This window comes from Equus caballus, chromosome 16 (assembly GCF_041296265.1).
Source record: "Equus caballus isolate H_3958 breed thoroughbred chromosome 16, TB-T2T, whole genome shotgun sequence".
Lineage (NCBI taxonomy): Eukaryota > Metazoa > Chordata > Mammalia > Perissodactyla > Equidae > Equus > Equus caballus.
The window spans coordinates 82,813,099-82,829,297 of NC_091699.1; the positions used below are offsets into that span (position 1 = coordinate 82,813,099).

The 16,199-nt window shown below is 38.0% G+C and overlaps 1 protein-coding gene across 1 annotated transcript in view; it reads left to right on the plus strand.

Annotated features, from left to right (window-relative positions):
• Nucleotides 1-16,199, plus strand: part of PCCB (propionyl-CoA carboxylase subunit beta) — a 73,809-nt gene that overhangs the window by 15,341 nt on the left and 42,269 nt on the right. The window contains exon 6 of the mRNA XM_001496380.7: nucleotides 5,574-5,684. Within this exon, the coding sequence (XP_001496430.2) occupies nucleotides 5,574-5,684 (111 nt within the window). The remainder of the gene's footprint in view (nucleotides 1-5,573; nucleotides 5,685-16,199) is intronic.

Sequence of the window (16,199 nt, forward strand, 5' to 3'; positions counted from 1 at the left end):
CGAGCAGAAAAAAAGCCCAAAGTTCCTGTTTCTATTACATTCATTTTTTCCCTTTCAGTGCTCACTGTGGAGCCAAGACCCAGAAGTCTGGTAATAATGACTTGCAATGTTTACATGACTGAAGGTCAAACACCCTTCAGAATAACAAGCCTGAAGGACAAGTTCAGAAGCTTTGCTAGTCATCAAATAAACCTTGGCATGTCAGAAAAAAAAAAAAAAAAATAAAGTGAGGCTCCTCGTAGATAGCATATCGATAGATTCTTTCTTTTTAAATCAAATCTACCAGTCTATATTAATAAAATAATTTCATCCATTTACATTTAGTGTGATTACTGATAAAGGCGGTGTTTCTGCCATTTAACTATTTCTTTTCCATATGTTACATCTACCTCAATTCCTCCATTAATGCTTTTTTGGGTATTTAGTTGATTTTTTTTTTTTATTTGGTAGTGTACCATCTTGATTCACTTCTTTCATTTTTATTTTTTTTCTTTAGTGATTACCATAAGGATTACAATAAACACCCTAAATCTACAGCAATCTGATTTGAATAGTGCCTTTCCAGCTTCAGTATTAAACACTCTGCTTGTGTACATCTCCATCCCTCCTCCTCTATATTGTTATCATCATAGATTACATCTTTATACATACCCATTAATGGATTTGTAATTGTTTTGTGCATTTGCCTTTTAAATCATATAGGAGGAAGAGAGACATTAAAAACCAAACTAAAGTACGGTAATACTGTCTTTTTAAAATTTACTTAGGAAGCTGCATTTACTCCAGTGTTCTTTATTTTTTCTCATGGTTTCAAGTTACTGCCTAGTGTCCTTTCATTTCAGACTAAAAGACTCCTTATCACGTTTCTCGTATGGCATGTCTGCTGCAAACGAGCAAACTTCAGCTTTTGTTTATCTGGAAATGTCTTAATTTCTCCTTCATTCTTGAAGGATAGTTTTGCTGAATGTATTTGAGGTTTTTCTTTCAAGACTGTGCATATCTCACTACTTTCTGGCCTCTGGGATTTCTCATGAGAAATCAGCTGTTAATTTTATTGAGGATCTCTTGTATGTGATGAGTTGTTTCTCTTTTGTTGCTTTCAAATTCCTCTCTTTGTGTTTAAGTTTCAGCAGTTTGACTAGAATATGTCTTGGTGTGGATCTCTTTCCATTCATCCTGCGTGGAGTTCACTGAGATTCTTGGTTGTGAATATGCACATTTTACATCTAATCTGGGAAGTTTTCAGCCATTATTTCTTCAAATATTTTATCTGCCTCTTTCTTCTGAGATTCTTATACTGTGTATGTTGGTACATTTGATGCTTTCCCACAGGTGCCTCAGGCTCTGTTCATTTTTCTTCATTTTTTTTTTTTTTTAGCTGTTCCCCAGACTAGATAGTTTCAGTTGTCTTCAAGTTCTCTGAATCTTTCTTCTGCTTGCTGAAATCTGTACTTGAGCCCCTCTTGTGTGCTTTTCAGTTTGGTTATTGTGCTTTTCAATTCCAAAATTTCTGCTTGATTTCTTGTTATAATTTCTATCCTTATTGGCATTCTCATTTTGTTCAGACATTCTTTTCCTCATTTCCTTTAGTTCTCTTTTTTTTCCTTTTTCTTCCCAAATCCCCCCAGTACATAGTTGTATATTTTAGTTGTGTGTCCTTCTAGTTGTAGCATGTGGGATGCCACCTCGCCATAGTCTGATGAGTGGTGCCATGTCTGCGCCCAGGATCCGAACTGGCAAAACCCTGGGCCACCAAAGCGGAGCGTGCAAACTTAATCACTTGATCATGGGGCTGGCCCCCCTTTAGTTCTTTTTTTTTTGAGGAAGATTAGCCCTGAGCTAACATCTGCTGCCAATCCTTCTCTTTTTGCTGAGGAAGACTGGCCCTGAGCTAACATCTGTGCCCATCTTCCTCTACTTTATATGTGGGACGCCTACCACAGCATGGCTTGCCAAGCAGTGCCATGTCCGCACCCAGGATCCAAACCTGTAAACCCTAGGCCACCAAAGTGCAACGTGCCAACTTAACTGCTCTGCCACCAACCCCCTTTAGTTCTTTTCCCATGATTTCCTTTAGCTCAATGAACATATTTAAGAGTTTGTATAACATCTCTGACTGACAAGTCCATTGTCTGGGCTTCCTCAGATATGGTTTCTGTCAAATTCTTTTTCCTGTGAATGGGCTGCGCTAGCCTGTTTCTTTGCATGTTTTGTAATTTTTTGTTGGGTACTGGAAATTCTGAGTATTGTGTTTGTAATGTTGGAAATTTAATTCTCCGACTCATCAGAGATTGCTGATTTTTGCTTGTTGGGGGCTGAATCTGTCCACTTGTGACTTTTCCCAGCTATTTTGCAAAATATGTTCCATGTTGAGTGTTGTCCCTGAAGTTTTAGTTCCACGTCTCTGCAGTCAACCAGCGATCTGACAAAGAGTTTCTTAAATGTCTGCCTCCCAGAAGAGATGAACTGTCCCTTTAAATCCCGTTTCAGCTGAGAAGCTGCTTGAGTCTTTCAAGCTTGAAACAATGGCCAGCCTCTGTGCTGGCCCCTCAGTGATCAAAAGCCATGATCAGTAATTAAAACACAGAACACTGATTTTTGGAGGACGGTGTCCTTATTGCCACCCTGACATGAGCTGGCCACTCTAGGAACACAAGCTGCCTGTCCCTGTGGCTACCTGCCACAGGGTTGTAGGGTGCGTGATGGTAGCTGCTATTCTAGATTCGGGAATTGACTGAAATTTACCTGCTTCTTCTTGAAACTCTTCCCTGGACGCTACAAGAGTTCCGCTCCAGAGTTCCAAAATGGTTGCTGGAGACAGTTCCTGCCAGCTCAATAGTTGTTTTGGTAGAGGGATGAATTCTTAGAGCTTCCTATTTCATTATCTTTTGTGATGTCTCTCAACTCTTATATTAAACACGTATTTTAATGTACCTTTCTAATTTCTCTGACTGTTTTTTTTTGAACTATTTTTTTTTTTTTTTTTAGTGGTTGCTCTAAGGGTTACAATATGTATGTTAATTGATCGTAATCTACTTCAAAATGTTACTGAGTTCTGGTAAAATATAAAATTTGCTCCATTATAGCTCTGTTTTATCTCTCTTTCTTTGTGCCATTATTGTTATATTCTTAGGTGATAAGCCCAACAACAAGGTGTTATAATTATTGCTTTATATAACAGCTTTGTCTTTTAAAAGTATTAAGAAGAGAGAACAGTATTAAGAAGAGAGAACAGTATTATATATTTAATCACGTATTTACCATTTTTAGTGCTCTTGTTTCTTGTGGATTTGAATTACTGTCTAGTGTTATTCTCTCACCCTGAAGGATGTGGGCAATAGTAGCAATCTTAGTTGAGAATGCCACAGACTCCTCGTGTTCTTATCTCAAGTTTGGCATTTCATTAATAAAAAATTCTCAATTTGTTAATGTTTGGTCTGATTTCAGAACCCTGAAATGTTTGTTTTTGACAGTTTTGTCCAGTTTTATAGTTCTTTTTCGAGGAGAGTGTTTTCTGACCTCTCCACTCTGCCGCAGCTGGAAGTCCACCCAGCTTGATATTTTTTGCAAAATATGGATAACTTTTTTTCAACTTTGTTTTATTGTGGTTAAATACACATAATATAAAATTTATCAACTTAACCATTTTTAAATGTACAGTTCAGTGGTATAAAATACATTTATGACGTTGTACACCCATCACTAGCATCCATCTCCGTAACTCTTCGTCTGGCAAAACTGGAATTCTATACCCATTAGACAGTTCCTCCCCATTATCCCCTGTCCCCAGCCCCTGGCAAACACCATTCTGCTTTCTGTGTATGATTTTGACTAAGTATCTCAGTTGAGTGGAATCATACATTCTATATAGTGGAATCATACATTTATTTATCGTTTTCTAACTAGCTAATTTCACTTAGCATAATGTCTTCAAGCTTCATCCATGTTGTAGCATGTGACAGGATTTCCATCCTTTTTAAGGCTGAAAAATATTCCATTTATGTACATACTACATTTTGTTTAGCCATTCATCTGTTGACAGGCAGTTGGGTTGCTTCCACCTTTTAGCTGTTATGAGTAATGCTGCTATGAACATGGGTGTACAAATATCTCTTTGAGACCCTGCTTTCCATTCTTTTGGGTATGTCTTCAGGAGTGGAATTTATGGATCATATAATTCTACTTTTAATTTTTTGAAGAACTTCATTGTTTTTCAGAGCAGCTGTACCACTTTGCATTCCCATCAACAGTGCACAAGGATTCCAATTTCTCTACATTATCACCTTGTTTTCTGGTTTTTGATAGCCATCCTAATGTGTGTGGTGTGGTATCTCATTTGTGGTTCCCTCATGATTAGTGATGTTGTGCTGGAGGGGGAGGTGCAACAACAATCTCTAACTGCACCTTTGTGATCAGAATCCACAGTGAGCAGTCAGAATACAGATCCCTGATATTTGGAGCACTAGGTCCTGTTGGCCTACCCTGGTTCCTGAAAGCTCTGTGTAAGCTGCTGCAGGCACACATGCACAGCTGCTCCTGCACAGCTGCCTCCCTTGTGGCTGGGGTTGGGGGATGGGTAGCTGCTACTGTGCTAAGAGCTGAAATTGACCAAAATTAACCACAATTCACCCTCCAGATCTTCCCCTGGAAGTTGCAAGCCTTCAATAGACTCCAGAGTTACAAAATAATTACTCATACAGATTATGCCAGTGCAGCTGTTGTCTAGGTCGGGAGAAGCTTCTTGGTGCTTCCTACTCCAGCATGTTCTTAAAGTCCTCTATCTATAGATGTCTTTTTGTACTGTCCTGAGATTTGTCCTATGATTTATAGAAATTGGGCTCAGAGCCAAGGCAGGGCTAAAAGTGGACATAACTTCTCTTAAGCTGATGGTGTTCAGGGGAAGGAAAGAAGTTGGGGGTTGGGCAAGGAGTCATTGGGCCCTTATCTTGCCTGAGTCCTCCAGCCCCAATCTTGTCTTTCCCAGAAGGAGGCCTGAGGATTGGCCCTTTACAACACCTTTGTCCCTGTGGAGCCTTTCTGGCTTCTGCTACCTCCCTCTTTCCCATATGCCCTGTCTCAGGGGGCAGACATAGAAAACTCAGGGTAAACTATCACCTATCTCTTAGCCTTGCCTTGTAACTGCTGGGTACCCTCTGTGGAAGGTGTGAAGGGGCTCCAGGATAAGTTTTGGCCCCATGTATTCTAAGGTTTTCATTCATTCTTCCAGCCAGCTTCATGCAGACAGGGGTGCTGGGCCTGAGGTGTGTTTGGAGCTGGAGTAAGAGTGGTGGAGTTCTCTCTGAGCTCATGTCCTGGTGGAGGTTTGGGGAACTACTGCCAAGGAGGGGAGAGGGTATAAGCCCCAGAAAATAATATGCCAGCTATCTCACCGGTGATGGGAATAAATTACATGTATAATTCTAGAAGAAGCTTTACTGATTAGATCTCTTGCCTAAAGGATAGAATTTCTGTGAATATAAGCCAAATGTAATTTTATTATTACTTTTATTTTTCTGCAGATAATGCCTAGAACACCTCTGTAACCAGATGCCTTTGCCTTTCTCTTTTGGCAGAGGAATGTCATGGCATCTGGAGTCGTCCCTCAGATTTCTCTGATCATGGGGCCGTGTGCTGGTGGGGCTGTCTACTCCCCGGCCCTAACAGACTTCACGTTCATGGTAAAGGTAAGAAAGAAGGGCCTGTCTCTCCTGTCCTTTGAGAGTTGGGCAGTACCTCACCTACAATAAAAATAATTCCCGACCCAGATCTGGGTTGTTATCTGTGTTCTCATTGGCTTTCAGCATAATGATGATAAGGTCTTAGTGGAGAGACATTTTGGCACGAAATCTGTACCTTGTTAGGGGTTCAGTGGCAGAATGTGCTTATGTGCTTTATTGCTGGGTGATTTTGCTTGTTGATCTGAATTGCAAATGATTTTCAGATAATCAAAGGATCCTATCCTCTGCCCAGACAAATGATTGTTTACTGAATCCTATTCAGAAAGTTTCTCATGAAAGGCTTTTCTGTGGTCTGCTTTATCGAGAAGTTGTTTCTTATGTCCTACCTTTATTTCTTCAGCTTTTTGCTATTTTATTACATTTTGTCTATACTGATAATGGATAAATCTGATCTCCAACTTCATTTTGAGAGGTACCTGTCTTTATTACATGATTTTGATGGAGTGATATTTTAAAATGGTTTGTAAATGATGCCTACTTGAATTTATACGTGCGTAATTACTCCTAATCTAGTACCTTTTAAAAAAAATCAGTCTTTTCCTCTTAAAATATTTTTAACCATGTTGAACAATAAATGCCAAGCAGAAAGATTGGAGGTGGGGGAAGTAGTCATCCAACATGAGAACAGTGCTGGAGGGAGTCAATAGGAAACACTTTTTTTCTGGGGTAGTTTGGCAGTAGGAATTCAAAAGTTTAGAAGAGTGCTTACCCTTTGACCCAACTCTTCTGTTCTCATTGATAGAATGAAAGAAACCTAAATGTTCAACAGCAGGGGTGGGTTTTAAAAATTAAGATGACTACATCTCTTGCTTCCTGAACAAAGCAGAATTCCCTGAACTTTGCCCCCTAAATCTATATATACTGTACCTACCTGGTGCTACCCCAGTCCTCTTCTCCTTCCTGCCTGGTAGGATTGGAGGTATGGGATCAATTCAGCTGGCTAAGGCCATCCTTTCCCCCGCTCCTTACATACATGCCCATCGCTGACCAGCTCTCCACACCTTTTCAGTAGCTTTGTGCTGTCAGTTCTCTTTTATGTATTATTTTCAGTCTCTCCCTTGGTACTGGATCTTCCCATCAGGACTTAACCATATTCAGGTCTTCCCTGTGTTCAAAAAGCGACACCCCCCCCCCCCCCCGAGTCTGCGTGTCCCTGTGGCTCTTTCCCTATTTCTGTCTTCCCATGCTCTTGTTTCATTTGGCTTCGTCCTCTCGGTGGCAAAACCTTCTCCACTGAGACCTCTCAGACCCCTTTCTAAGGTCATCAGTGACTTCTATATCACTATGAATGCTCTTTAACTCTCATTTTCCTCAATCTTTGAGCAACTTTCTCTTTTCTTGGCTTCCATGATGCCACACTCTGGCATCTCTGGCATTGTCTCTCACATCTCTGACCTTACTTTCTTGGTTTCCTTTGCCATTTCATCCTGTTCCACTCACTCTAGATGCTAGTCTAGTTGATTCTAAACTGCTTTCTCTCTTTTATTTTCCAGCTCTGTTGAGATATAATTGACATATAACATTTGTAAGTTTAAGGTGTACGTGTATCAACGACTTGGTACACTTATATTGCAAAATAATTACCACCATAGCCTTAGTTGCTAACCCCTCCAACATGTCACATTTTCTTTTTTGTGATGGGAACATTTAAGATCTACTCTTAGCAACTTTCAAGTATTTAATACAGTATTGTTAACTATTACCGCCACGTTGTACGTTATATCTCCAGAATTTATTCTGAAAGTTTGTACCCTTTGACCAATGTCTCTGCCCTTCCCTGACGTCCCAGCCCCTGGTAACCACTATTCTACTGTCTGTTTCTATGAGTTCAGCTTTTTTAGATTCTATATATAAGTGAGATCATACAGTATTTGTCTTCCTCTGACTTTTTTCACTTAGCCTAACGCCCTCAAGGTCTATCTGTGTTATTGCAAATGGCAAGATTTCCTTCTTTCTCATGGCTGAATAATATATTCTGTTATGTGTGTGTATTCATGTATGTGTCACATTTTCTTTAGCCATATGGATATGGATTTCCAATGGAATAGTATTTCATTGTGTGTGTATATATCACATTTTCTTTATCCATTCATCCATTGATGGACACTTAGGTTGTTTCCGTATTTTAGCTATTGTGGCTAAAGCTGCAATAAACATGGGAGTTCAGATATCTCTTCAAAGTCCTGAATTCATTTCCTTCAGATATATACCCAGAAGTGGGATTGCTGGATCATATGGTAGTTCTATTTTTAGTTTTTTGAGGAATCTCCGTACTGTTTTCCATTGTGGCCATATCAATTTACATTCCTACCAACAGTGCACAAGGTACCCTTTTCTGTACATCCTCACCACTTTGCAGAAATGTGTGTTCAGTTCCTCTGCCTATTCTTTAAGATCAGGTTGCTGTGCAGAAGCTTTTTAGTTTGATGTAGTCCCACTTGTTTATTTTTGCTTTTGTTGTGTGTGCTTTTGGTGTCATATCCATATAATTGTTCCCAAGACCACTGTCAAGGAGCATTTCCACTATATTTTTTTCTAGTTTTATGGTTTTAGGTCTTTAAATCTTTAATCCATTTTGAGTCAAGTTTTGTGAGTGATAGAAGATATGGGTCCAATTTCTTTCTTCTGCATGTGGTTATCCAGTTTTCCCAACACTATTTGTTGAAGAGACTATCTTTTCCCCATTGAATATTCTTGGCCCCCTTATCAAATATTAGTTGACTGTATATGCAAGTGTTTATTTCTGGGCTCTTGATTCTGTTCCATTGGTCTGTATGTCTATTTTTATGCCAGTGCTGTACTGTTTTGATTACTGTAGCTTTGTAGTATAGTTTGAAATCAGAAAGTATGGTGCCTCCAGCTTTGTTCTTCTTTCTCAGGGTTTCTTTGGCTATTTGGGGTCTTTTGTGATTTCATACAAATCTTAGACTTTTTTTCTATTTCTGTCAAAAATGACATTGGAATTTTGGTAGGAGTTACATTGAATCTGTAGATGGCTTTGGGTAGTATGGACATTTTAACAAGATTAATTCTGATCCATGAAGATGGGATCTCTTTGCATTTATTTGTGTCTTCTTCATTGTCTTTCATTAAAGTCTTATAGTTTTCAGTGTACAGATCTTTTACCTCCTTGGTTAAATTTACTCCTAAGTATTTTATTATGTTTGCTATTGTGAATGTACTGGTGTTCTTTATTTCTTTTTCAGATATTTTGTTGTTAGTGTATAGAAATGCAACAGATTTCTGTATGTTGATGTTTGTATGCTTTTTTTTAATTCTGTTTTCATCCTAGGCAATCCCATCTTCCACTTGCAGAACTTTAGTTAATATCTACATATTGGTGCCACCTCCTCTTTCTTATCCTCTGCAGCTAAACAAGTCTTAACCATTCTACATCTTAAATATTCCATGTGTTTAATGAGAGTGCAATAAAAATGCCAAGTTTCTTTTTTAAAGGACTAGACAGAGTAACTATATAAAGTTCATATGGGGGGAAAAACACTGTGTAAGAATAAACAGTCCATGAAAGAGGTATAATGAAGGGCTAGCCCTGCCAGGTGATAAAATACACTATGAAGCTGAAACAACTAAAACTGTTTAATCGACTTGTAAATAAATAGAAAGACCAAGGGAACAGAACAGAATTGAGAAATAGATCTAAATATATTTGCACATGTAGCTTATCAGGAAAAGACTATTGTTCTGTTAGGATCACCAATAATGTCAACTTTTTGTATCAAAGACACTGACTCCTGTGTCACTAAATCCAGTTGACATTTCTCAATCCTTATCTTACCTGACCTTTTGGCAGCATTTGACCTGGCTGATCACTCCTTCCTCTCTGGGACATCAGGATACCAGACTCGCTTGTTTTTCCTCTTGTGGCTCTCCTCTCAATCCCATGGTCTCAAGACTTTAAATATCCATCTATATGGACAACTGTCAAATCTATTTCTTCAGGTTGGAACACTCCTAAACTCTAGGATTATACGTTCAACTGCCTACCAACATTGCTGTTTAGACTTTTATGGGTATCTCAAACTTGATAAGTCTTGATCTCTTCCAAGCCTCTTTTACTGTCTTCCACATCTCAATAAATGGCAAGTCCAGTGGCTCAGGTCAAAAACATTGACACTCTTTTGACTCAGCTTTTTCTGTCACATCCCAAATTCAATCAGTCAGAAGTCATATGTGCTCTGCTTCAGAAGGTAATGTAAAATATAATCAAATTGCTATATACTGCTGTACACTGCTATCATTTTGGTTAAAGCACCTTGCCTGGATTATTGCGGAATCATTCTAACTGGGCTCTCTGCTTCTGTTTCTGCCTCCTTCCTGTGAATTTTTAAATTGTTAATGTTTTTAATTGTTTAATGTAATACATCCTCAGGGGAGTACATAAAATGTGTTCAGTTTAGCAATTGTTATAAAGTACAAATCCATATAAATAACACCCAGATCAAGAAATGGCCTTCTGGAGCCCTGCCACCATTACTTTCTTGATCGTTATTGCCTCCTTCCATTCTGCCTAGAATTATTATCTCAGTTTTGATGGTAATTTTGTAAAAAAAATTTTTCATTTGCTTTCCTTTACAGTTTAAAGGTTTAATTATACCTCACTAAGCAACGTGGTTTAGTGTTCCTCTTTTGACCTTTAATGTAAAGTGAAATCATATAATGTGCATTGTTTTGTGCATGGCTGGGACTTATGTTTTTAAGATTTGTCTGTGTTCTTTATAAATGTAGTTCATTAATTTTAATAGCTGTGTAGTAAATTATCTTAATGTACACGTCCATTTTATTGTTGATTGACATTTGTGTTTCAAGATTTTTGCCATTGCAAACGATGCTGATATAAGCATTCTTATACATGTATCTTGGTGCACACAAGTTTCGGTTTCTCAAGGTATGGGCAGTGGTAGGCCATAGGATATACATATCTTCAGATTTTCTAGGTAATGCCTAACTATTGACTAAAGAGGTTGCAGCAATTTACACTTCTACTAACAGTGTGTGAGAATTTCTCTTGTTCCACTTCCTTGCCAGCACATTTTTTTTTAAAGATTGGCACCTGAGCTAACAACTGTTGCCAATCTTCTTCTTTTTTTTCCCTCCTCTTTCTTCTCCCCAAAGTCCTCTAGTACAGTTTTATGTTCTAGTTGTGAGTGCCTCTGTTTGTGCTATGTGGGACGCCGCCCCAGCATGGCTTGATGAGTGGTGCCATGTCCGTGCCTAGGATCTGAACCAGCAAAACCCTGGGCTACTGAAACGGAGCGCATGAACTTAACCACTCGGCCATGGGGCCAGCCCCTTGCCAGCACTTTTATTAACATAATGTAATTATTCCAGTTTGCACGTAGTGTCATCTCTCATTGTGGGTTTAATTTGCATTTCCATGACTGAGGTTGAGCACCTTTTCATGTTTCTTCTTTTGTGCCATGCCTGTTCATCTGTTTTGCTCATTTAAAAAAAATCGAGGTTTTTGGGGTTTTTTTCTTACTAATTTTCAGGAGTTATTTGTATGTTCTAGATATAAGTTCTTTATCAATTATATATGCTGCCCCTGTCTTCTACCACTCTGTGACTTGCATTTTTCCTTCTCTTAATGCCATCCTTTGAACAGTTTTTAAAAAATCTTTTTATTTTGAAATTTAAAATTTACAGAATTCTTAACCATTTGAGAGTGGGTTGTATGTATCATATCCCTTTACTCTTTAATGCCTCAGTATATAATTCTTAAGAACTAGGATGTTTTCTTACATAACCAGTTATTAAATTCAAGGAGTTAACACTGATACAATACTTTCTAAATAATTGTGGTAAAATATACATAAAATTTACCATTTTAACCATTTTTAAGTTACAGTTCTATGGCATTAGGTACATTCACATTTTTGTGGAACTGTCATCACCATCTATCTCCACAATGTTTCAGCTACCCTGACTTTTCAGTACTCTTTAAAATGGCTCTGTGCTCATTAAACACTAACTCTTCATTCCCCCTACTTCCAGCCCCTTTCTGTCTCTATGAATTTGTGGACTCATACAATATTTGTCCATTTGTGACTGGCTTATTTCAATTAGCACAGTGTCTTCAAGGTTCATCCATGTTGTAGCATGTGTCAGAATTGCCTTCATTTTTAAGGCTTCATTTTTAAGGTGGTTTTTATGTTTGGGCTATTGTGAATAATATTGGAGTAAACATTGGTGCACAAGGATCTGTTTCAATCCCTGTTTTCAGTTCTTTCAGGCATACACCTAAGAGTGAAATTACTGGGTCGTACAGTAATTTTGTTTAATTTTTTGAAGAAACATCATACTGTTTTTCACAGTGGTCGCACCGCTTTACATTCCCATTAGCAGTGCACAAAGGTTCAATTACTCTTTATCCTTGCCAGTACTTATTTTCTATTTTTTTGGTACTAGCCATCCTAATGGGTATGAAGTGGTATCTCATTTTGGTTTGCATTTATATTTCTCTGATTACTGATGATTGAGTGCTTTTCATATTCTTACGGGCCATTTGTATATCCTCTTTGGAGAAATGTCTATTCAAGTCTTCTGTCCGTTTTTGAATTGTTTTTTGTTGTTGTTGAGTTGTAGGAGTTTTTTAAAAATTATTTTATTGAGGTCATAATGGTTTATAATATTGTGAAATTTTAGGTGTATATTATTTATCAGTTTCTGTATAGATGGCATCATGCTCACCACCAACAGTATAATTTTTATCCATCACCATATGTATATATGTGCCCCTTTACCCCTTTTGTCCACCCTCCAACCCCCTTTCCCTCTGGCAACCACTAATCTGTTCTCTTGGTCTGTGTGTTTTTTTATCTTCTACATATGAGTGAAATCACGCGATGTTTCTCTTTCTCTGTCTGGCTCATTTCACTTAACATAATACTCTGAAAGTCCATCCATGTTGTTGCACATGGGACGATTTTGTCTCTTTTTATGGCTGGGTAGTATTCCATTGTAGATATATACCATATCTTCTTTATCCATTCATCAGTTGATGGGCACATGGGTTGCTTCCACATCTTGGCTAATGTGAATAATGCTGCAATGAACATAGGGTGCATAAGTCTCTTTGAATTGTTGACTTCAAGTTCTTTGGATAAGTACCCAGTAGTGGGATGGCTACATCATACAGTATTTTTATTTTTAATCTTTTGAGAACTCTCCATACTGTTTTCCATAGTGGCTACACCAGTTTGCATTCCCACCAGCAGTGTATGAGGGTTCTGTCTTCTCCACATCCTCACCAACATTTATTTTTTTCTCTTGGTAATTATAGCCATTCTGACAGGTAAAAGGTGCTATCTCATTGTAGTTTTGTTTTTTTTTAAAGATTTTATTTTTTTCCTTTTTCTCCCCAAAGCCCCCCGGTACATAGTTGTATATTCTTAGTTGTGGGTCCTTCTAGTTGTGGCATATGGGACCACGCCTCAGCATGGCCTGATGAGCGGCGGCATGTCTGTGCCCAGGATTCAAACCAGTGAAACCCTGGGCCACCACAGCAGAGCGTGCGAACTTAACCACTCAGCCACGGGGCTGGCCCCTCATTGTAGTTTTGATTTGCATTTCCCTAATGACTAGTGATGTTGAACATCTTTTCTTGTGCCTGTTGGCCGTCTGTATATCTTCTTTGGAAAAATGTCTGTTCATATCCTCTGCCCGTTTTTTGATCGGGTTGTTTATTTTTTGGTTGTTGAGTTGTATGAGTTCTTTATATATTTTGGGAATTAATCCCTATATGATTTGCAAATATTTTCTCCCAGTTGGTGGTTGTCTTTTTGTTTTGATCCTGGTTTCTTTTGCCTTGCAGAGCTCTTTAGTCTGATGTAGTCCCATTTATTTTTTCGTTTTCCATGCCTGAGTAGATCATGGTATTTGAAAAGATGCTGCTAATGCTGATGTCAAAGAGTGTACTACCTATATTTTCTTCTAGGAGTTTTATAGTTTCAAGTCTTACCTTCAAGTCTTTGATCCATTTTGAGTTAGTTTTTATATGTGGTGTAAGATAATGGTGTATTTTCATTGTTTTGCATGTGGCCATCCAGTTTTCCCAGCACCATTTGTTAAAGAAACTTTCCTTTCTCCATTATATGTTCTTGGCTCCTTTGTTGAAGATTAACTGTCTGTAGATGTGTAGTTTTATTTCTTGGCCTTCAGTTCTATTCCATTGATCTGTGTGCTTGTTTTTTTTTTTTGAGGAAGATTAGCCCTGAGCTAACATCTGCTGCCAATCCTCCTCTTTTTGCTGAGGAATACTGGCCCTGAGCTAACATCCGTGCTCATCTTCTTCTACTTTATATGTGGGACGCCTACCACAGCATGGCTTGCCAGGTGGTGCCATGTCCACACCCGGGATCTGAACTGACGAGCCCTGGGCTGTTGAAGTGGAACGTGTGCACTTAACTGCTAAGCCACCGGGCCAGTCCCTGTGTGCCTGTTTTTGTGCTAGTACCATGCTGCTTTGATTTCTCTGGCTTTGTAGTATATTTTGAAGTCAGGGATTGTGATGCCTCCAGCTTTCTTCTTTTTTTCTCATGATTCCTTTGGCTATTCAGAGTCTTTTGTTGTTCCATATAAATTTTAGGATTCTTTGTTCTATTTCCATGAAGAATGTCATTGGGATTCTGATTGGGATTGCACTGAATCCGTAGATTGCTTTAGGAAATACGGACATTTTAACTATGTTTATTGCTGTATTCGATTTGCCAATATTTTGTTGAGGATTTTTGTATCTATGTTCATCAGCGATATCGGCCTTTAATTTTCATTCTTTGTGTTGTCCTTGTCTGGTTTTGGGTTCAGGGTAATGTTAGCCTCATAGAAAGAGCTAGGAAACATTCCATCTTCCTCAGTTTTTTATAATAGTTTGAGAAGGATAGGTATTAAATCTTCTTTGAATATTTGGTAGAATTCTCCAGAGTAGCCATCTGATCCTGGACTTTTGTTTTTGGGAAGGTTTTTGATTGCTGTTTAAATCTCTTTACTTGTGATTGGTCTATTCAGATTCTCTATTTCTTCTTGATTGAGTTTTTGGAGGTCGTATGAGTCTAAGAATTTATCCATTTCTTCTAGATTATCCACTTTGTTGACGTATAGTTTTTCATATAATTCTCTTTTTTCTGTGGTATCTATTGTAATTTCTTCTCTTTCATTTCTAATTTGTTTGAGCCTTCTCTCTTTTTTTCTTAGTGAGTCTGGCTGAGGCTTTGTAAATTTTGTTTATCTTCTCAAAGAACCAGCTCTTAATTTCACTGATCCTTTCTACTGTTTTTTTTTTTTTTTTGGTTTCTATTTCATTTATTTCTGCTCTAATTTTTGTTATTTCCCTCCTTCTGCCGACTCGGGCTTTGTTTATTCTTCTTTTTCTAGTTCTGTTAGGTATAGTTTAAGATTACTTATTTGAGATTTTTCTTGTTTGTTGAGGTGGGCCTGTATTGCTATGAGTTTCCCTCTTGGAACCACTTTTGCTGCATCCGTCAGAATTGCTATGATGTATTTTCATTTTCATTTGTCTCCAGGTATTTTTTGATTTCCCTTTGACTTCTTCATTTATCTGGTGGTTGTTTTGTAGTGTTTTGTTTAGTCTCCAAATATTTGTAACCTTCTCAGCTTTTTTCTTGTAGTTGATTTCTAGTTTCATAGCATTGTGGTTGGAAGAATGCTTGACATGATTTCAGTCTTCTTAAATTTATTGAGGCTTGCCGTGTTTCCCAACATTTGGTCTGTCTTTGAGAGTGTTCCGTCTGCACTTGAGAAGAATGTGTATTCTGATGTTTTTGGTTGGAATGTTCTATATATATATCTATCTATCTATCTATTAAGTCCTTCTTGTCTAGTTTTTCATATAATTCTATTATTTCCTTGTTGACTTTCTGTCTGGATGATGTATCCAGTGATGTAAGTGGTGTGTTGAGGTCCCCCAGTAGTATTGTATTGCTGTTAACTTTTCCTTTTAGATTTGTTAATAGTTGCTTTATATACTTCGATGCTCCTGTGTTAGGTGCATATATATTCATAAGTGTTATGTCTTCTTGGTGGAATGTCCCTTTTATCATTATATCTTTTTCTCTCATTGTGTTTTTTATCTTGATGTCTGCTTTGTCTGATATAAGTATGGCAACACCTGCTTTCTTTTGTTTGCCATTAGCTTGGAGTATCATCTTCCATCCCTTCGCTCTGAGGCTTTGTTTGTCTTTGGAGCTGAGATGTGTGTTCTGGGGGCACCATATTGTTGGGTCTTGTTTTTTAATCCATCTGGCAACTCTGTGTGTTTTGATTGGAAAATTCAATCGATTTACATTTAGAATGACTATTGATATATGAGGGCTTAATAGTGCCATTTTGTCTCTTATTTTCTGGTTGTTCTATATTTCTCTTTGTTCTCCTCCCATGTATTTCTGACTGCCATTTCAGTTTGGTAATTTTCTATGATGCTTTTCT